Source organism: Fistularia commersonii, chromosome 22, assembly GCF_037954325.1.
Source record: "Fistularia commersonii isolate RoL2024-O1a breed Wild chromosome 22, RoL_Fcom_v1.0, whole genome shotgun sequence".
In the NCBI taxonomy this organism is placed as follows: Eukaryota; Metazoa; Chordata; class Actinopteri; order Syngnathiformes; family Fistulariidae; genus Fistularia; species Fistularia commersonii.
In genome coordinates, this window is record NC_141305.1 from 11,639,759 (window position 1) to 11,663,007 (window position 23,249).

The window sequence follows — 23,249 nt, forward strand, 5'->3', positions numbered from 1 at the left end:
GGTTGCGATTATATTGACAACCATAATGATTGATATTTCTTGTGATTTTTTTTTTATCTGCACTGTGTTGTTTCCCGCTCCCAAGACCCAAAATACCAATTTTAAGTGTGATAAATATGGAAAAAGTCAAGTTAAATCATGAGTGTCTGCAGCGCGGAAAGACAAATGACATATTGGAGGAACAAACGCCTGGATCCGCTGGATTTGGACATTACAGTCCTCTGAGCAGCGTGCTCGCTTGCACTTTGTGCTGATTATATCACTGACTATCAGCTACTTTGCCACATGTTTTGTGCCAAAGCTTTGGACTGGATCATCTTACATAACGACGCTGTTCTGCACGCCTGCCTAATCTGGACCACAGATGATCATTTCAGGTGGAAGCAGACAACTTCCACATCCAGCCTGCATCCCGCTCCCTGAACACTTGGCCTCAACCATGTGTTTGACAAGCCAGCAACAATATGTGTCCTCATGTGTCTCCTGATGTCCTTGGCATTACCAAGTTGCCCGGACCACTTTCCTTATCCCACTTTACATTGTTATATTGTTAACATGTCAATAATCTTTCACAATGACTGATTCACCTATTGTGTTGCCTCATAACAACAGGAAATACTGATGGTAGGCGGTTTTTGATTGGGAGCCGCGTGACACACTTTAAGCCCCTCAATCCTCTTTTTGAGTGAGTTGTCAGGGCTTTTTCCTACCCGCCTCCTATGACAAAGAGCCTCCCTAAATTTATCACGCTAGACAAGCCCCTTTAAGTTAATTACGCGGCACCAAGGACAACAACACTGATGTGTGCTGACACGAAAACACTCAGGGTGGACAAGGCCAAGCGGCTGAGAGGCCTGAGGCCGGGGGCCGTGTCTGTGGGAGCATCTCTGTGAGAACGTGGCAGGGCAAACAGCAAGAGCGGGCGAGAGCGAGAGGACAGGCCGGCCCACAAAAGGTAAAAAGATGGAAAAAGCGTATCGAAGAGTTTGAAAAGCTGGGTGACAATAAGCAGCATGCGAATTTGACTCCTTGATTTGCAGCAACTCGGAGAACATCATTTTGGACTAAGAATGAAGTTGTGGGAAGCTATTTTGTGAATTGTTACTGACAAACAAACACTCGTATGACTTGTAGCAACTTGGAGCCAGAGTGTGAACTATAATGCAGTGTCAGGTTTCCAGCTTTTCTACAATCCTTGAAATAGTCCTGCACAACTTAGCATGAAAAAAAATGTCAAACGATTTGTTATTGTTCCTACAGTGGATATTACAAGTAGACTGCAAAGCATTTCTGCACATTTTCAGAGTGGTCCAACCGCAGAATAACAACTGTGGCAACAGTGACATGCACGCATGCAGGCCGTGGAGAAGAGCGGCTGAAAATCTGAGAAGGTTTCCAAGAGTCACAACCTCTGAGAAATGAGCTAAGTTGTGCCTGTTAACATTTTAAAATATTAGAAGAGCTCCAATATCAGATTATACGAGGGCTATAAGCAGATGTTAATAGTGTAAGTCTCCAGGAGGCTTCATCCGCAGACCCACCCCATAAAAGACTGCTCTTGGATGGCCAATGTTTTTGTTTTTTTCGTCGTTCATGCTCTACCGAGTAGCTTTCATAGAAATGAATAGAAGCCCTGCCCCCGACACTATATGCAGTTCTACGACACATCAGTGGTCCGGAAAAGGTATGTTTCAGTTTCCCAGTTTAGAAAGATGCACCACCAGAGTTTGACACAGATCCATCCATTTTAGCCTAAAGGAGCCTGATTGTGAGCATATGAGTCCAGTTCGTGATGTCACAAATGATTTGAGGCTAATCCTGATCACACATTCAACACACAAATGTATGTTGGGGAATTTCCACACCATCAGATCATAAATACTATGATTGAAGTTATGGTTGAGCAGAAGACATCTGAGTCTGATGTTCAGACTGTAAAACAAACAAGTTCATACTCATCTATAATATGGAATTTTTAATCATCAAAGGGTATTATAAAATTTAGCATTCCTATATAGATGTGCGGAGGTGGTCCTGACAGATTATTGGATATTTGTCATATTTATTCCATGCCCAATTTAAAATTTTGCAAAATGAAATATACTAAATTAAAGTTAACTTGCCTCTGATATGCAAGCTTGGCTCCATATTTGGCTCAACTGACTCCAGGATGTCAAAAGCAGAGCATAACTGCAGGCTGATGGTTGAGGTACAAATCCTGGTTTATCAGGTTTTAAAGTATGTAAACAGTAAATTTAAATGTACTTAGCCAAAAACGTAGCCCGTTGATTCCGATGTTACCATACCAGTGAAAAAAAGAGGTTATATAGTAAATGAGGCAACTGAAAACGTGACAGCAGGAAAAATCTGCTCCAAGGTCAGTGGGTTAAAATTCATTTTTGGTAGTTGTTTATTACCTACCAAATGACATGACAATAGTAAAAGCTGCATATTAATCCAAGAACTAGATGGTGGATTTAGCATACCAGGTCACACGTTTGTGACTACATTACAGAGATTGCAGGTAAATTATTACACATCAGAGCTTTACTATTGGATGCAGGCCAGCCCAACCAGCCAGGGATCAGTCAGTGTCTAGAGGCCTTTTCTGTGCTTTCGAAAGATCTACCTTCATGTTTTGATCATGCTAGACATAAATCTTTATGAACAAAGTGTAAATCACTCAATAATAGGGTCTTATTTTGGCACTGTACACATTGATTTACATTACAGCATGTTAGAATGTGATAAAATAGGATCATTATAATCTTGTTCAATGTGAAATATCAGTGAGATGGCAGAAACACTTATTCTAAAAGTTGTATTTCTACCTTCTGCTTGACTTTGTTTTTAAATCTAAATCAGCCTGAACAGCATCTATGTTTCCAGCCAGATAAAGGACTGCAAATAGCAATTACCATTGATAATGTCAATAAGCATTAATTAATTAAGGGCTTAGCATGATATAGATATTTGGATTCATAAAAACATGAAATAAATGGCCTTATATACAAAAGGCTGTCCAATCAGCATAAAGGTCACTGATGTTCTCAGGCAATTAATACGCTACGAATTAGTTTGTCACAAATGTTTACTGATGTCTAAGATACTACCAACAAATGCTGTCAGAGACAACTTCACCCGCTATGGAATGAGAGGGTAAAGGTTTGTTACAGGTCAGATCACTGATCACTAAGTGATATTTTAACTCACTAATGTCAATAAGAAACTGGCAACAGCCTCTTAGGTATAAATGCTGTGACTTGTGGTCGGGAACTAAGCCCCGTCACAACTTTTTAAGCTGTGATTCAACAACTCAACATGTCTGCATGTTCGCTACAAACACATTAAGTAACAGTAACATTTTCAGGAAAATAATGGTAGGAGCAAGAAAACCAGCTGATTTTTAGAGCCTTCTTTTCCAACGTGGTTCAAATTTCTTATGTAATACAGTCTTGCCACAGAGGTAAGGGGTTGTTTAAATTTCTCCTACTCTTCAGTGGCACTGACAGACATGGTCTTGGTCTCACCTAGAGCTAAAATCTGTGATAAAATCCTTTCCTCTCTTCAAGACTAGAAAAGAGTAAAGACCTACCCAGATCTCCCTGAATGCTGTTGTCGTGGGATGTTCTACTTGACGTGGTGGAGTCTCCGTCGCTGGGCCAGATCTGGCCTGATTTATGCACCCCGATGACGGAGGCCTCAGACACCATCACCTGCTGCTTCAGACGTTTCTGGGACAAGGGCGTTGGGGGGCTGCCGCTGTCGAATGACTGCTGAGAAGGGGAACGACTCTTCTCCCTGTACATCTGGTAAGTGGTGGGACTGGGAGACACGTGGCTGGACTGGCCAGAGGAGAAGTCCTCCTCGCTGGATGTTAGGTTCTCATTGGAGCTGCAGTCCGGCGTGTAGCCTCCTCCGCCGTCGTCGAAGCTGCCCGGAGAGTAAGAGTGCCTGGGCCAGGTGAGGTGTGAGTCCTCCTCTGTGCTATGGTCTCTTATGTGGATCACTCGAGTGTCCCCATCAGACATCATCCCTCCAATGTACACGCTGGCGTACGGCTGGCACTCTGCTGCCTGTTGCTCCGGTTTTCCTCCAGTCGACCGGATCACGTTGTCTTTCAGGAAATGTGGGCTGACCTCCGGTTCGTCATACGACCCATTGTAGCCGCAGTTCCCCTCGGTGGACCTGCCCCTCTGAACACACTTGTTTACATCCCCAGAGGCGGCTGACAGGTTTCCAGGGAGTGAGTGCAGGGACCGCTTGCGCTCCATCTGCATGGCCTGGCTGCCTAGCGTGCTGATCTTGTCTGACACCTCCCTGTCGTTGACTTTGACGAGCCCTCGCTCATAATGGTACTCCATGTTAACGTAGAAGGGTTTCTCCTGTCCGCCCGTCACCGACGGTCCTCTGCCGTCCCCCGAGGCGTGGGAGTTGGCCCTCCTGATGCGCTCAAAGTTTGATCTCAGCGCTGCCACTGAGCCTGGGCCCACCGGGAAATCGGGAATGTCCGATTCCGGGCGAACAGGTGAAACCCCATCTTTTTGTTGGCCCGGAGAGGCGCAGTCCATTCCCCCATCGGGACGGGTTAGGGGTTCGGACCTTCCCGTCTTACAGGGTCCTCTCTGCTGCTCTTCCACTTCTTCTCTGTTGGATCTCTGGCTGTGTGAACCCCCTTCGCCGGTCAGAGGAGTCTTTTTAAATCCCCATCGCTGCCCATCATATGACTTCTTTTCTTTGGCGAGCAGAGTCTGTAGGTAGATCATTCGGAAACGCTCCTTGTTTACTTCCTTCTCCAAGTGTCTGATTGACATCTTGCATTTGTCCAACTCCTGCTCGATGTCCCCCAAAGAGTTCAGCTCCATGCTGGGGGGCTCAGACTCAGGGAACTGGGCTCTCCATGCATCTACAAACCCGACTGGTTCCACCATTGTCATTACTCTGACACGCACTTTTCAAAGCACACTCGACATAAATACAGACACCTCCAAAGAATGCACAAACCGTAACAGTGTGAAACTTAAAGCCTCCATGGTTCCATCCAAACGGGTTCTGCAAAAGCCTGGTGCAGGTTAATTCCGACCCCACTTTGCCGGAGGGAATCCGTGGAGTTATGCAGAGGCAGCTCAAATCTCCTTCACTTTTGGGTGCAAGGTCCAGGGAATGAGAGATGATCTTTGTTATTGCAGTTCTGCTGGCGTGTTCTCCGAATTCTGCGCCCTCGGTGTTTGCTGTCAGACTGACTGGCGAGGTCTCCGGTGTTTTGGCTCATCTTCAACAAGAGGAGGGGCTACGGGAGATGTGATTTAGGATGATCCCGGCGAAAGAAAAATAATCTATCTCAAAATGGTCGATCTGATCGTCCCAGAGGGAACTGCCTTGCAGTGGCGGGTGGACAAGTGTCCAAGTCAAAATCGGCGGTCGTGGAGTCGTGGCAAGACGGTGGAAGGTGTCTCCATCCTGTCATCACTATTCAAGTCGATCAAAAAGAACAAGCCGAACCCAAACGTTTCGGCTGATCTAGTCGATCCACCTCAGGGACGCGCTGCACCTCAGCTAAAGCTCTGAAAAGTCCCGTAAATCCAACCAAAGTTCACCACTGCTGTTGCGTTGGAGGGTGAGGCGCCACCTGACGGTTCAAAAGTTCACAATGCCAAGGTGGTGCGTTCAAGTGCACAGCAGAATATTTCTTCTATTTGCTCATTTTCTTCACTTCGGGGTTAAATATTGAATGCGTTATGGGTCTGTGTCCGTATCATATGAATTGTATTAAATGACTTGACTGGGTATTCATCTTGATCATGGAAAAGACCATCAGCAGGATTTACAGAAAACAAGCTTATTACTGTAAGGTTATCTCCGAGGTTTTGCCATTGTGATATTGTTGTACATTTTTTTACTCTATCCACGGTGCTTTGCCTATTCATTTATCATTTCTGTTCAATGTTTATTGTATTGCGTAAACGCAGCGCAATACAACTATCCTGAACGACCAGGCACTGTTAGCAACGAGCCCACTAACCAGACGCTTCCATGGTTTCCAAGGCGCTTCTGTGGAAAGCGTTGGTAGCGCAACACGAACAATAACAATAACTTTGAACCCTTTCTGTTTTTTGAGAAAGCAGTTGTTTTCCTCAGTCACAAAGTCAGGCGAAAAAATACATCTTTGGAGGACGGGCTTATGTTCTAGGTGTCAACTCGGTAAACGGAGGAAACCGGCATTTTCAATCGCATTAGCTAGCTGGCTAGCTAATTAGGCTAACAATTTGTCCAAGATGAGTGAGCAACTGAAATTCATCGTTGAGCAACTCAACCGAGACCCATTTAAAAAGAACTTCAACCTCATCACGTTTGACTCTCTCGATCCGATGCAGTTGCTACAGATTTTGAACGACGTCCTGGCTGAAATAGACCCAAAGGTAACGTAACGTAACTTTACTCCACAATGTTTTGGCCTGTTATCAGTCATTGTTGAAGGTCTGGCTCAGTATTACATCGCAAGATTCTGCAGTGTCAGCGTTGCTCCTGTTTTTGTTTTTGTTTTGTTTTTCCCAGCAAGCCTTAGATATCCGCGAGGAAATGCCTGAACAAACTGTAAAGCGAATGTGCACTTTGCTGGGTATGTTGAAATACAAACCTCCTGGCAACGCATCTGATGTGTAAGTATTTAGGGTTGAATGCATAAATACTGGGGTAAAATACTGAGTATTCAATGAGCATCTGTGTGTATTTTAGCTCTTTTCAATGTGTGAAAACCTTTTATTTGAATACATATTTTTCCTCCCATCACACAGGAGCAACTTCAGACAGGGTCTGGTGGTGGGCAGCAAACCAGTGATCCACCCCATCCTTCACTGGCTGCTGCAGAAGGTCCCTGAGTTGAAAAAGAGGGCTTATTTGGCTCGCTTTCTTGTTAAAATAGAGGTGCCAGCTGAGTTCCTGCAGGACGACATCATAAATGACACATTTCACCAGGTCATTCAACTCAGTCACCGAAATATCCAAGATAATAAATCAGTCAACAGCAAGTGAGATGAGATGTCGATGTCATGTATTCGCAGTATGGAGAGCTGGTGGAAATATTTAAGACGACTCACAAGGAATGTGAACAGATGCGGACTTCTGGTTTCTCCACATCCGAGATCAGAAGGGTAAGGCAGCCGCTACTAACAAGTGCCGTTTATTTTAAATGATCAGTAAGTATTTAAATATCATATTGAATTCTTCAAAGTGAAACCATTAAAACAGACTTAACTCTGGGACCAAAAATTATGTCCTGGGGTGAAAAACCCAACAAATGAAAGAAGTCTGCACAACCTACATCTTATCTTTATTCATGTTTGAAATATAGGTGACAAGAAGTGGCACGTATATGAACAATAACCCACCGTCTTTGTTTGTAACACTTCTCAAAAATAGCTTTTCTTGTTTTGAATCAAAGGACATCAGTGCGATGGAGGAGGAGAAAGACCAGCTCATCAAGCGTGTGGAAAGGTTGAAGAAGAGGGTGAGTCAGAATAAACAAAATGACAGCTATTGCTCGTGTAATATTTAGATGACTTTATGATTCACAGAGGAAGGAAAACTATGTCGTACATCTACGAATAGCCCTTTGATGAGCTTGACAGGAATCTGACTGGCAGCGCAGCCATCTTTACTAGGGTATACATTAATGAGGTGCTGATTTAACAGGCCTTGTACACACACACCGTGCCAAAAGGCGAAACTTTACTCAATCAGAGGAACACAGTTATTTTTATGATGTCTGTGCGGTTGCTTCCTATCGGTCATTATCATAATGTGCCCCTGCCCATCCACTAGGTGGAGTCAGTGCCCAACCATCAGAGGATGCTGGAGCAGGCCAGACATCTGCGAGTGGAGAGGGAGAGAGAGGAAGCGCTAACTCACCAGAAACAGGAACAGAAGAATCAAGTAAATAAATGCATCTGATAACATATCTTTTTATAACTGTGAAGAACGCCATACTTTCTCCTCCCAATACAATGTCATTTGCATCCTTTCTAAGTTTCAGATAAAGACTACATACGCTAAAATATGAGCATACTATGTTTTAAACTGTTGATATTTTCTTCTGAAGATATACTTTGTGTTATAAATGGAAGGTGAAATATTATGATACAGGCCACATATTGTGTGCTTTTTTTATTTATGATATTGATGACTGACTTATTTTTGGCAATGGGATTAAAGGATTTTTGTATTTTCCCCATCACATGCTGTGAGGAATAAATTTGATCATACCTAATTCATTAAGACAAATTAAAGTTGAAGTGATTGGTTGAATAATTAATTGTGCAGGCCAAGTCATATCAATTCTGTCGCAATCAGTGTTTTGCCTGTACAGCTTGTCAGTTGTAAATATTTGCTTTTCAATGTTTGAGAACTAAATGTCTTCGGAACCAAAGAAGAATTTAAGGATGACAAATGATTTAGGTATAAGTGGAGAAAATATTCTGAGTATTCTGATGATCATGAAACTACAATCAACTCTTAAATTATAACCATCTTTAAAGGGGTGTATTACATTCAAAATGACACAGCTTGTCAACCCTCCTTGTACTCAGTTGTTCCAGGCAGAGCAGAGACTACAGAGATTGCAGCAGCAGTTGAAGGATATGCAACAGGCAGCAGCAGATGCCAATCCAGAGAGTGAGTGCAATACAGTTGCCACCATAGGACGCCGCAGGATTGAAGTTCAAGGACACAGTTGCGATTTAGGGGCGGGTCACTTGGTTAATAGGCTTACATTTGTTGAGCCTCTCTTATTAAACTGGTTTTTGAAGTGCTATGACAGAGCTTATCTGCTGTTTAAAGTCTCGTCTATTGTTCTCATCTAGTATTGCCTCCTCAGCGGGGTGAACAATTTACACATTTGCAGTTTCTAAAATGACCAGTCTAATTCAGACCGAGGCAATGCTGTGCAATTAAAGTCACTTATCAGTGTGTTTGTTCATGAATCTAAACTAATTACTGAGGTAACTGGCCATTTTAATTTAGAAGTTCAAGAACAAAATCAGTGAGGTAAATTTAACTGTTTTTGTAGACATACATTTACGATATCTTTTGCATATGTTCATTATGGAAGAGACATTTACGCTAACCGTAATGTTATCTGACAGATATGGAGTTGATATTTAATCTCAAAGCCACAGGATCAAACTAAGACTTAGCAATGCATCTGTACAATGGTAATCAACCCTTTTGGAATTATAGATATGAAATGTGAACCTTCACCCCTCTGAATATATCTATCTTGGTCACCTACCTACTTTGCCCCATCCTGCTCCTCTGCAGTGACCTGGGATCCCATTTTATTAACACCAAAGTTACAAAATCTCATTTGAATGTGTTTTTTTGTACCTCATTGTCAAAGAAATTGTCAAAGTGAGGAAATCAATCCCTACATCTGCTGTGAATCAGTCACATAGAACACATTACCATATTCAAATCATAATGCATCTGCAAATATGCATCCACTCAGGTGCACACCAATATTCTCATTAATATAACAGGCATGATATCTTTTTAAGGTTGGAATCCCGGCAGTGTCAGCTTCAAATGTTGGACTCCTCCTATTGATGCTTATAATGAATTTGTTTGAGAAAGCAACAATTACTCTCTATAATTAAAACAGTTATGTCTTTTCAGTCTCTTTCGGAATTACTAGTGATATTCACTAAACTTAAGCTGTCTTTCTCAACAGGCTTAGTGAAGAGGCTTGAAGAGGAGATAAAATTTAACTCCTACATGGTCTCTGAAAAACTCCCCAAGGAGGTAGAGGGTTTGAGGTATTTGGTGCGGTACCTACAGAAGGTGGTGTCAGAGCCCGCCATGAGCTCGGCCGATCTCCGGGAGCTGGAGGACAAGGTCAGGAAGGGGGAAGAGGGGGCTGTGATTTGTGGCGTGTGTATTATATTCACATTGCCAAGTTGTGAGAAATGTGTTACTGACGGATTACTGAATCTTTTCCAGATCAAAGAAGTAGATGCTCAGATAAACCAGCTGATTGAGAAGAAGATGATTAGAAATGACCCCATGGATGACAAGCTGACTCTCTACAGGCAACAGGTGCTGCCCTCATCGATTTTTGTTTTTTTTCTCGTGCATACATGCCCTTATGCTATTACAATTTCCATGTCCACAAGGGTTTCGTTTGGGTTCGTGTAATGTCTTAAGGCCCTAGACTTACAGAGGCTGATAGCCTGCAAAACACAAAAATATTTTCTTCTCTCCCTTTTAGCCTCACATTCAACAATAAATGACCAAAACAGTATGAGGAGTGTCCTTAATTGCACATATTTCAAAAACCTTTTTGTGTGCTACCCTCCCTGTGTGTGTGTGAGATCGAGGCCTGTTTGAAGCCAACAATGTTCATATACTGTTAAATTAATTTCATTGACATGGATTGGATGCCTGATGGATTTGATAATTTCCTCATTGACTTTTGATTCTAAGAGCATGACAGGAGAACTTATATATCTCTATTTTATTATTACAGTTGGCAAAAGATAGATAACACTAAATGTTGACGATCCCTAAAATTTTCATTTTACAAAAAATACTGAGGATTACAAGACGATCAAATGATTCTGTGGATCCTCTGACTTCTCCCGCAGTGTCACAATGACGTGGTCTTGGTTTATTTTGGCTCAATTCTGTATTGAACCCTCTTAATTACCTTGAATGAAACAAATTTCTGTGAAATTTTGTTTTGTGCTTAGTTTCTTTTTTAGCTAGTCATGTGTTTTGTCAATAATATAACGTCAATCTCTTAGGCCTCCATCATCAGCCGCAGGAAGGAAGCAAAGGCAGAGGAGCTTCAGGAGGTGAGGGAGGAGCTGGCAGCTGCAGAACGAGAGTTGAGGCAGAAGACCAAGCTGGGCGGAGCGTCGGACGGGGAAGAGGTTGTTCGGGGAGACGAGGTACATTGTCGGCCGTGTTTCTGGTGCTGCTGTTACAATTTCCATGTCCACAAGGGTTTTGTTTGGGTTCGTGTGACGTCTATTTCTTCACCACAGGGCTCAAGCAAAAATCAATAACCGTATCTGTGTTTCCACCAATTTGTTGTGAAGAACTGCACATGTGATAACAAACCTATTGATTAGTAACTGAACATCTTGTAAAAGCAGTCGCTAATCCATTAAAAGGGGAGCTGTCTTAGGTGGATGTGTCCCAGCCTGCTGCTCTGTGAAACTGTTGAATATATTCATCATCATCCAGTTTTGTCACAGTGGATTATTCATCAGGCCCATGTTTTTGCTTCCTTGCAGCTTTGCTCACTTAATCATGTGATCTTGTGTAATAATCCACTGGCTTCAATGTGGAAGCGGGAGAAAACAAACAAAGAGTATGGCAACCTGTAAAATGACAGTCTGACCAACCAGTCAATTGACAACACGTGCTTTACTTACATAAAGGAATACATTCACTATCACCCAAGTAACAGTAAGTGCTTGTCAGATTCAGCTGAGCCTTTGGATATGAATATATAGTGTGCCTAGCTTGGTTTTTGTGAAGGATTTAATGTCAGCCTGCATGAAAAGGCTAGTGCTATACCTACCTGAACTTTACAGTGCACTCGTAGATTTTTAAACCTCAGACAACATAAGAAGCTATTTCTGGTCTTATCCAAACACGGACGGGCTCACTGTCTAATGTTACTTATCCATTTCCCCTCTCTCCCCCACATTCCCATGAAGGGCCATAAATAGAGCTGAACTGAGCATATCCAGAACAAGGAATGGTACTGAACAAAACGGTTGGAACTGTGCTTTTCCCCTCCGATCTTAAGTAGTAGCAATATACAAATTCAAACCCTCTGAGCACATTGAGCAGATCTTGGGTATAAACCCATTGTCTTATTTTTATCCCATGATGAGGATGCCCCGCTCGCCGCCTTTCAAACACATGCAGTGATCTGCCGGAGGTTACCATGACTAAACTATTGATAGGGAGCCTGAAACTTAAGACAGTTGTTGCACTGAAGTCAGAATGCCCTGAGCAATTACTCGCTCATTAGCTCACGGAAAATGACTCAACTGTAAAGGTTTCTGTTTTAGCACAGAGATGCTGATAGATGGTCTTGCACTACTTCCATAATGCACTTTGAAGAGGAGAATTTTTATAGCTTGTTGTTTGACGCACATTGAGGTCAGAACTGGGCTGGCTGCTGAGGCAAAAGAGTCACAGCATGTCTGGAATTGCACCAGATCTCTCCGTGCTCCCCCTGTGTCAAGGGGAAGCTGTCAATCCTTGTGGAAGAGCCACATATGTTGTTCCTGCTCTGACTCCTTTGACCCGGTGGGTCGAAGAATTTAAAAAAAAAATTCTCCTGGAATCAGCAGAACAGACACATGAAATGCAACGCATATCATTAATTTTAGGCTTGATTGTGTATTATTTTAAAAGCCCAATGTTCACACAAGATGTGTCATTTTTTCTTAAATCCAGAATTCATTTTCACTTAACGTGAATTGTACAGACTTTCCTAGAAAATTGCATTCCTTGATACTAAAGGGGCCGGCTCTCTTTTGCAGCACTGTTTACACTCACTCCAGATAATAAAGGAAGTGGAACATCAGTGGAAAAAAAATACTTCATGTTTGTTGACCTCAGGAAGTGCAGTCTGAGTGATGCAGCTGAGAAGGGGAAGCAGAAACTGACATGAAGCACTGTAATGGAAAATGCCAATTCCCAAAGTTATTGCAATATATATATATATATATGGATGATTGTGTAATTATCATCTTGTTACATGAAATGATTACAGTAGATGAACAATTATCCTTTGACTATAATCTTAATTTCATGAAAGATTTCTGGATGCAGACTTATATAATTTTATTATTTGAGAGTAGTTTTCTGAACTTCCAAAATGTCTGTTATATTTATTAGCATGCTTTGTCAAGGTCACTGTTCTTGTGACTGCTGTCTAATGTCTTGCTAGCTATTAGCTTGATTCTTTGTCATTTTAAAGTCATTTCCTGGTCATTTTTGTGTCATTTCTGTGGAATATTTTCATTCATGTGTTGTAGTTTCTTGATGAGATTTTTAGTCATTTCCTGCTCATTTTTGTAATTTATTGCCGACCTAATGGATTTTTATTGCTGATTGTCAGGGTAGTTTTCTGCCACATTATAGGTATTTTCTTGTTACTTTTCAAGTTGTTTTCAAGTGCGTGTGTGTCTTTGCTAATCCTAGCATCTATACATTGATGAAGTACAGTATATGGAAAATTAGATTTAGCTTATCAGACTCCCGTCGTTTTGGGTCATCTGCCATGGTGAAGATGATCACTTTATCAGAGGTATTTTCCATTCAGCTCGGATGTGTGTCATCACATGCCACCCACCAACTGCAGGGTCTGTCTGAGTGGGATGACTGCATCTGCTCATCTTTGGTTGGCCAGTAACATGAAGCTCCATGTTTATCAACCAGCTTGATCACTCTGGTTAAATTTAGTCTTGCTTCATCTAGGACCCCACTGACTTTTCGATACAAACTTTCACCATTCAGTAATATTTATTTCTTTAGATTTTATTTTCTTTGTTTGTGTGTGTGTGTGTGTGCGTGCACGTGCGTGTACTTGCGCTTCACATGTCTGCTGCAAGTGTGCTATGACGATGCTCCCGGACAGTGAAACAAAAGTTGTTTTGGGAACATGCTGTCAGGAACACTATGCAGTATTATTCTGCTGTGCTAATTCCTCTCTTAGCCGTGTCTGCCCTTGATGTCCTAAAATACACAAAGAATATACGTACACCCACTCACACCCACCAACTCGCTCTCACATGTGCACATACACACACCAAGCATCAGGGTCCCCAAAGGACATGAAGCACATTCTGTGATTTCTGGGGCTGTTCTCGCGTGTCCATGTTCATTTATAGCTGCTCTTCATTGTGGAGGAGTTTCATGGGGTCCCAGTGGACTGTCAGGGCGGGGAGCAACTGGGTATCCACTTAAAGCAGTTATTCTGCCAGTTGAAGCCGATCGCTGCACATAGCTGGCTGTGGACCTGACAGTATCAAGTGACTGTTTAAGATCAGGGTATGCCCTCCGTGCCCCCACCCTCTTGCAGCTCCACCCTCAACCTATCAACCTATTGTCTTTTCCTCTGGCCTTACTCAATATGCTTGGCACATGAGCTGGGTTGCCATCCAGATGTATTCAAATTTATACCATGTTTTCAAGGGAAAATTCAAATCTCACACAGCGTCAAGTTACCGTAGGAGTAAGTCTCTGCATGCCAGTTAAAAATACTTTTTGCAATATCATGCAAGTGAAATGCTTTTGAAATTTTTTGCCATCTCCCCATGAAGAATTGTATCAACACAAAAAAGCCCACAAAATGACCTCCCTAATAAAGGAGGAGGCTGGGGACAAAGCACAAAATTTTGTTCCCGGTCAAATGTTTTAAAGTTGTTCGAAGCCAGGAGGTGCCTCAGTTATCAAGTCAAGTGGAACACTCAATCATGTTCTGATCTTTTCAGTACAAAATGCTTTTTGCTTCACTCTCCTTGCTCAGAGCAGACTCGGAGGGAATTTCACATTAGAAAGCCTGACTTTTGTGTTCCGACTGTACACGCATAGCTCTCCTCTTAGCTCAAATAAAAGGATTTGCAGGCAGAATAAGGATATATAAGCCCTAAGGATGATAGTGGAGCTTGTGTGACTTCAACCATCAGTTATTATTGTAACATACATATATACATGTATATTGTATTAGAGCAGACTTTGAAGCAAGGTGAACAGATCCTTTCATGTCAAAACACCAGACTGTGCTCTGACTCACAGAGTACCCTCTGTAGTGGAAAGTTGAGGTGGTATGCGGTCCTGTGGGGGTCACAGCAGTTTTGAATACACTCGTTCATCAATGCGGTGTACAGAGTCATTAATTTACAGCAGCTTAGAAAAAATCAGTAGCACTTAAGGTTATAAAATATCGATCGTCGTAGTTTGTAATGTATTCTCAAAGGGCCTCTGCCATTGTTGATTTTGCCATTTAGTTGAATCTAGGATGTGAAATCCTGGATTCGGTGTGGCAAAAAATACATTTACATTTGTCATTTGGATACAGATGCCAGCAGATTTTACATTGAGATTGTGATATATTTCTGGTTTTGAGTAACCAAAATCCAATGTCATCCATATGTCTAAGTGTTAACTTGAACAAAATGCTTACTTTATCCTTTTTTTGATGTTGACATTCAATGGATTTTAATGTTTCACTTTAAAGTTAGCTCTACATTAAAATTTAGCACAAACATCAGCAGATTTATTAAAATATCAAATTTATCACCACAAAATATCAGCATAACTGTAGGAACATTATGCAAACTCTCTAAAGTTACTTGACATTTCTGTTACAAAAGCAAGTCAGATTCACTCTTGATGTCTTTGTGTATGTTTTAACTTTATGCAAAGTAGGTAATTTGAAGTCTGTGTCTTGCTTCCTCGCAGCTGAAACGTCTGGTGGTAAAACTGCGAAGCAAGGGCACCGTTTACAAGAAGAAACGGCAAGAAATTGCAGAGCTGAAGACGGAGAATGGAGTTCTTCAACGCACCGAGGAGATCGTCAGGCAGAGGCTGGAGACGCTCCAACAGAAACTGGTAACCTCAGGGTTTTCCAACTTGAATCTACTTTGAAGAATCTAGAAGGGTATTAATATATAACCCAAAGTGACCTGAAAATGCAGTGCAGCACACAAATACATTCACATTTGAATGCAGACTGAGCATTCATCTGACTTAAATAACTTGTGGTTTTAACAGACCATCTTACTTTAAATGTTTGATAATCTTACCTAGACCCTTTACATTCTTAATCTCTTTGTCCTCACTGCTATTTTGTATTCAGTCTGTATCTTTTCTACCCCTAGTCCTGCTCTTTCAGTATGGGTTGTTTTCAGTTATATCCCATTCAAGTTGGCCATGCTAACAGCAAGAGGTGGTTGCTTCTCATAGATTGCTTCACACCTCTTTGCAGCGGCAACACCTGACTCGCTGATAGGTTATTTGACGGAGGCCAGACTGAGCTGCTATTTCTGATAGCAGCATCTGCTGCTCCTCCTGTGCCTGCATCCCGAGCTGGGGTTTGTTTGAGTTGCGAGCTCTTTACTGCAGCTGAATGATGCCGGTCTCCCCACGTAACCCCGACCGTGAGACATAAAATTAATCTCGAAAATGTTTTCATGCCACAGCTTTCATATTTAAACTAACCGCGAGCACACTTGATTCAAAAGCCGCCGGTCTTTTAGATTCCTGATGTCTCAGCAGTCATCCATAGAGCGTCTTTACACCTTCAGGGTCCTTTAGCTGTACTTGTTAAGTCTCGGTTATAAACCACTTACTCATTGACAGTATGGTGCTATTTTTTTAAGTTGCTGTCTGGATAGAAGTACACACCTACAGTCTTGTTTTTCCTTTTTTTTTTGGCTGTGCAAGTGAGCAGAGCGCTACCAAGGCGCTGTCACATGCTCAACCGGTGTTGCGAAATATGTGTGTAAAATTGGCTTTAGTCGCTGTTATGTTATGACGGCGAGAGCCACAAGCTCATGTGTGAATAGGTGCTTTCATTGTCGCGAGAAAATCATTGTAAGTAGGACGTAGGAGGAGCAGCTCCCCGTCTGAGAGGTTTAGAGGTACTCCTGCACTCCTTTTTCAACTGAAAGTTTCATAAAATTAATTTAGAAGATGCCGGTTGGGGGTTTTCATACATTTGTATGCCCAGACATTTTATGATCAGTGGTTACTTTGAACTATGCAGTTTTCAAATCTGGCTCCAGCTCCATGAACAATGACAGAAGTTAACTTTTCTGCGATTTATTCAGATACAGTAATAGAGCCTGGGACTTCATAGCATGAGTTGAGAACTGGACTGAGGCAGGGCTGACAGCTCAGGACTGCTGAAGGAATAATGTCATCTGCCTTCAGAGCTAATCTTTATTTACCAGAGAACTTAATTTGAGTGTCAACATACGAGAAGACCTATTGTCGCACTGCCACTTACCAATGGAAGTACTTGGTTGTTATTGCAGAGAATTTGCAGCACCTGTAGCATCTGTTTTACATTTTGATTTTTTTCAGTGTCAGCAAAAATTACCGTAATATTCAAAACTTTGGTGCAATAGCTGCTGCTGTCTGCTGTGTTTTGGAGTCACCCGATCTGAAATCTGTGCAATGTGACTGCTATTTCACTATCTTTTTTGTGTGTAAGAAATCCATTTAAGAGAATAATTTACTGATTATAAATTCAATATTCGTATATGTCCCTCAGCATTTAAGATAAGGTAATCCTCTGTCAGTTCCCACAAGTACTTACTGTCAGATTGCAGGTTTGGCCTCTGAGTTTATCACAATACAGTGGGGAGGGACTTAGCAGTACATGAATCTTCCTTGGGAAAAATGTCACTACCCATGTTCTTCTACAGAGCTGTTCATCATTTAACTAGTCAGCATTCAGCAAGTTGTCTTATTAGTAAAGGGATTTAGACAGGGTTTGAGTGGAAATTTGACAAGCCCAAAAAAGGAGTGTTAGAGAGCTGAAAAGGTCTAGACATGAAACCTGCTGTACAAACAATAAATCGGAGCAGAAACAGGTCATTGAAGTGTAAACTTAGGATATTTGATTGATGGTTCCCAAGCAGCCTTAGCACAAGTTAAATCAATTGACCATACTCTCTGATTTATGTACGGCACTAGTGAATTACGGATGATAGAATTGTTTCCTATCTTTTATCCATGTTGTTGACGGCCGAATGTGGTCTGCGTGCCTCCGTCCTCGGCATATGATCTGCCTTCAACCGTCCACTGCCTGACTGTCGCTCACCCAGTGACGATTCTGAGTTAAAGTTTTCAACATGAAACCACAATTATCACCCAGGTCAATTCAATATGGTGTGGTTTACTTGCCTTGTCTCTCTACTGTGTCCTTCAAGCAAGCAGTCGAGGAGGAGAAAGGCATCTCTGGCTACAGTAACACTCAGGAGGAACTGGAGAGGGTGTCAGCCATAAAGAGCGAGCTAGACGAGAAGAAGGGACGCACGCTGGATGACATGTCGGGAATGGTGACTACACTCTATCGTTTTACTTGTCAACTGTATTGTTGAAATGAAGTCTTGCCCAAAGTCACCTAACAGCATTTTAGTATGTTGGTTAATTCACAAATGAAAATGTTGCTAAATTCTACATGTGGTAGCTTCAAAGTTTTGAAGATTTCAGTTTTGAAGCATACACAAGACTTACATTTATTCACCAAAGTAACATATTTACAAATTTGATTAAGTATTTGAAACTGGATTTGAACTTGTTCAGGGTCATCCACTACTCTATTCGAGGTTGGCTAATCCAAATAAATGCTCATGCCGATTGTCTTTAACTTTTGTGCTAGCACGTGTTTCCTGGTGAAATGTTTCTGCCATGTGTTTGGCATAAAGCCAAGCATGAATAAACTTAATACAGGGAAATGATATTATATGTATTTTTAATTCATTTGGCTTTTCATCGTATTATGCAACCTATCATAACTTCCAGGAGAAGCAATTATAATTGGCTACTCTCCATAGCTGACAAAAGTTGTGGTCACAGATTGTAAATTCATTCTCTGGTGTCTTGCTGTTTTTGAAGCTGGATAATGGCATTTTCACAGTGTCAGCAAAACTGCTTATCATCTAAAAAAAAATCAACTTGGCTGCATTGTAGCCTGGTTCTTTCCCTGCTGAGTGATATGCCTCCAAAAATATGAACATTTTGATTATGTTCATGATTTTTTTTTTGTTCGGTTTGAATGCACCAGCTGTAATAATATTTGTCTTTACAGGTAAAGAAATTAAATGCTATGATCGTGGAGAAAAAGTCCGCTTTAGCACCAACAATCAAAGAACTCAGATCGCTGAGACAGCGTCATCAGGTGATGATCACTGCTTCATACATCCCCAGCTTCTCTGCAAATACAGAATTGTTATGATGATTATGTGCCTCATACAATCCTAGAAACTGTTACAATGACAAAAAAAGACAGGAAGCAGAACTAGAGGTCGCAGAGATGTAGATGTTGAGGTTCTCTTTGGGAGTGACGAAGATGGATAGGATCAGGCTGTTTTGGAGAGAAGGTCAGAGAAGCCAGACTGAGACAGTTTGGCCATGCACTGAGGAGGGATAGAGAATATATTGGTAGATGGATGCTGGAATTGGAGCTGCCAGGCAAGAGGTCTCCAGGAAGAACAAAGAGAAGATTAATGGACATACTGAGAGAGGATATGAAGGTAGTTGGTGTGAGAGAGGAGGAAACAGAGAAGAGGGTTAGATGGAGAAAGTTGATTCGCTGTGATGACCCCTGAAGGGAAAAGCTGAAAGAGGAAGAAGATGTGCCCCATACAATCCGACAAAAGTAGAATTCAAAACTGGATGAGATCTGTGTGCTTTTTTTGTTTTTTTTTCTGTTGAGGATTAAACAATACATTGATGTATCAAATATAATGGTTGCATGAAAATACACTAAATTAGCATATATGAAATGTGACCTACAGCTTTAACATATTTTCAACTGCCGAAAAAAACAATCGTTTTAATGAGCAGTTTGACAGGAAAAGCTTTAACTCTCCTGAATGTTAGACAAAATATCAATTACTATGTTACGGCAAGTCAATTGCATCATAATTCTATCTAATATCATGACAGACTTCATTTAGAATAATTTACATAGTACTCTGATAAAATGCATGATGGGAAAGCCCCCAACACACACAGACACACACACACACACACACACAACCTTGCCAAAGCAGAGGCTTAAATGTTCCTACACGTGTTCCATCTCTCTGGGAAATGTCTGCTAATAAAAAGCTGCAACAGGAAGACATAAATAGACTTTGTAAGAGGCTATTGTGAGTTCAACTGCTCAAACATTGAACATTGATGCTATGATAAGAGGGTTTCTATATATGGAAGCTGTTGGAATTGGTATATTAATGCATTCTCATGTAGAATACTGTTTGGTAACTGATACCTCTGTGTTTTTAATGAGTGAACCCCACCATGGATTCCCACTACATTTCAACAGGTGCTTACCCAGGAATATGAGGAAAAGAAGTCGCAGTATGAAAGCTGCGCCGCAGGTCTCGAGAGCAACACATCTAAGCTTGAGCAGGTACAGGCTGCTGCTCAACCTTACAAGAACTAATAGATTAACCACGGGCAATTTTAATAAACATTTACTCACTTCTTCTGTGTTACGCAATTTTTTTCCACAGTGTTTGTATCAGGGGCTATTGCAGTTTAAAAACATAATTATGAAACAGACTTTAGGGGAAAGAAATCTGAATTTTAAGAAATATAAGTCATGTGTTTATAAGAAAGAAGTAAGAAAATCAATCGATTTACCACTTCAATAAATGTATAAGATTTATCATGCAAACGTATTTTATTTTTGTCTCAATAATCTTTGCCTGAATCTTAAAATTCAGACTATTTCTCCAATCTCTCTGGTCCCAATATAATGTGGTGATATACATTGTTTTAGTAACACATAGTATCTTCATTCACAGGAGGTGAAATCATTGAGGGAGGAGACGACACAGCAGGAAAACAGATACCATTACATCAACTGCATGTCAGAGGCAAGAACATAGACCAAAGACCAATCACTTAGAAACATGTTTGATGAGTCATATCAGCGAAATTGCAATTGAATGACAATTTCCAAGGTGCGGTACAGGTGCTTAAAATGCTGGAGCCCATCGTTAGAAGCGCGCTCCTCAACCACTACTATTTCAAAAATTGTGAGTCATGCTCCATTGTCCTCCACAGATCATTGAGATGCAAATGCAGAGGGTGGCTGAGGAGATGAAGGCCTACGTGTCCTCTGATCCCCAGGAGAAGAAAAAGGCCATAAGGTGAGCACAGTGAGCCAGGCCAGCCAGCTGCTCGCACAAGGAATATTCTCTTTTTACCCTCTGAAGGTCCTATTTCGACAGTTAATTAAGGTGATGACACTTTCTTCACTCTCAGATGCAAGCTTCCTCACTTCTAGAATTCAAGTTGAACTAATAGACTGCATCATCAAATATGAAACACTGTATAGTCTCACCATATAACATTTCTTCTGCCTGTATCTTTTTTTTGACAGGGAGGTGTACATGAAGAATATTGCAGAACAGGAGTTACTTGGAAAGGTAGGTGCAGAGTACTGAGATGATGGTCAATATTGAGAATTTTCTTTTCTTTTTTAGCATCCAGAACACTGTCTGGCCACCTGTTACTTAGTTCAATATACATCCATGTTGCCTCTTTTGTACCGGAACCATGCTGACTTTGTTCAAATCACACTAAAAGATATGGTCTAATGATCTTCATGCGCCAAAGGTCACATGTATAGGATACATTTTTAGAGCTTCTGCTATTCACAACATACATACTCTAATGCTCGGATCACAGAAAAGTATATGGTCTCTTATATAAGGTTTTGTGTGAATAAGCTAAACTCTACTCAGACTTACCGTGTAACTTTGCGGAACAGATCAAGGGGATCTTTCAATATCTCTGCAAATAAAGATGATTAATGTAATAAATGAGCTCATTTGGATATTTTTTGCCTCAATGTATTCACATCTTTAGTCCATTTGAATAAATGTAGGAAAAAAAATCTGCCACTTCAGAATATAACAAAAAAAGCAGTGTGCAGAAAAAAAACAGTTGGTGCATTCATTTTCATTGGGCAGTTGGTGTCTGAGCGAAACATCGATCAGACAGCTGCTGCTGCTGAGACCTCTCCAGCACCAGCAAGGTGGGGCTCCCTAAATCACTGCTATGTGTGTCAAAGGTTAAATTTTAAAATCTTTTTTACTGGCCTATAAAGCAATAAACGGTCATGGGGTGAAAATACATCAGTGATTTATTTAGGTGTTATGAATCATCCAGACCATGAGGGACCTATGGGACAAGTATACTCGGTTTATAGTTACACTTGTAATTAATTATGCCTTAGTACCTGCCGAAACTGTCCGCAAATTTGAATCAAGACTTCAAACATAACTCTTGCCTGCTGCTCTCCAAAAAATCATACGGAACATTTCTTTCTTTAAATCAAGCCAGCTGCTTGTTTGCTAGCCTTTTCAAATGTAATTAGACATTTTTAATTATTTTTTTTGCATGTTTAAAACCTCTTTTGATATTGTGTCAGTTTTTGTTTAATTTCTCTTCCTTGTAAAAAGGTTACATGCCTCCTTTTGTCTGATTGGTGCTGTATAAATAAACTTGCCTGGTTGTTTTGATATCTACCACAGCAAGATGTTTGACTTTGTCTTCCCTCGACATTTTATGTGGATTCCAGAAGTTGCGTGAGAAGCAGAAGACTGTGAAGGAGAGCCATGGTGACAACATGGAGCAGATGAAGCTTTGGCAGGACTTGGAGCAGCTGATGGAGTGCAAGAGACGGTGTTTCATAAAAGCTCAGAATGAGGCATCAATTGGTCAGGTCATCCAGGAGGAAGGAAAAGATAGGCTGGTGCTGTGTGAGGACAGAGTGGGACCACAGAATGTCTCTACATAACACTGTCTGTGCATCATTTTCCTGTCTGCTTGCTGTTCGTGCACAGAAAGATCAATCACCTTATGTGATGGCGTCATAGCGTCCACTTCAAGACTCCAGCACACATCAACCCTCGTCTGCTCCTGAAACAAACACACACAGATGTCTCTATTTCTGCATTCATTGTTCAAAGCTATTTAATGTACTGCATTTCCAACATAAATTCAATAATGATGAAATTTATGCGCCAATAACTTCATCAATGACTGCCATAATTATGTTTAATTAAAACAGCTTCAGTCCAAGTCGAATATCAGAGTGTGTATATTGAAACTTGAGTTTTGTTTGGGTTTCTGTTATACAAATAACATTGAAAATACTGAATTAAGTTCAAACACTCTGAATAGTTTTACTTTGATTGATAACAAGTATATGTGGTTAAGAGACTAATCTTACAATGGAATTAAATTAATACCTGTTACACCTAGTCTGTTTTATTTTGGATGTATCCTTCTGTACATTTTAAGAGTCATCATGTTTTGAGAGACCCGGCGACCTATGACCACCTATTTCTTCTTTTTTAGTGTCTGATCAATATTAATGCCTTTCACTTTCTAAACCAACAAAATGTCAAACATTCCTCCCCTCACTTTTTAACAGTTATCAATCATCATGAAAAACACCAATTCCTTTTATTCAG

At 41.1% G+C, this 23,249-nt stretch overlaps 2 protein-coding genes across 3 annotated transcripts in view; one reads left to right on the top strand and one right to left on the bottom strand.

Moving 5' to 3' along the window:
- Positions 1-5,212, bottom strand: part of LOC147221715 (breakpoint cluster region protein) — a 40,955-nt gene extending 35,743 nt beyond the window's left edge. Inside the window, exon 1 of the mRNA XM_086169476.1 lies at positions 3,596-5,212. Coding sequence (XP_086025602.1) covers positions 3,596-4,937 — 1,342 coding nt within the window. The 5' untranslated portion in view covers positions 4,938-5,212. The remainder of the gene's footprint in view (positions 1-3,595) is intronic.
- ift81 (intraflagellar transport 81 homolog) lies at positions 3,756-23,027 on the top strand. 2 transcript variants are annotated; one of them, XM_086169478.1, is made up of 18 exons: positions 3,756-3,812; positions 6,556-6,659; positions 6,795-6,975; positions 7,062-7,151; positions 7,442-7,507; positions 7,822-7,932; positions 8,586-8,670; positions 9,725-9,888; positions 9,994-10,089; positions 10,797-10,943; positions 15,484-15,633; positions 17,961-18,089; positions 18,842-18,931; positions 20,084-20,170; positions 20,568-20,639; positions 20,830-20,915; positions 21,149-21,194; positions 22,352-23,027. In XM_086169478.1, the coding sequence occupies exons 2-18, from the start codon at positions 6,580-6,582 to the stop codon at positions 22,568-22,570; spliced, it is 1,899 nt and encodes a 632-aa protein (XP_086025604.1). In that variant the 5' UTR covers positions 3,756-3,812; positions 6,556-6,579; the 3' UTR covers positions 22,571-23,027. The 2 variants fall into 2 exon arrangements, with proteins under 2 accessions (XP_086025604.1, XP_086025603.1); XM_086169477.1 differs by lacking the exon at positions 3,756-3,812 and adding an exon at positions 5,858-6,419.
- Positions 23,028-23,249: the final 222 nt, after the last annotated feature.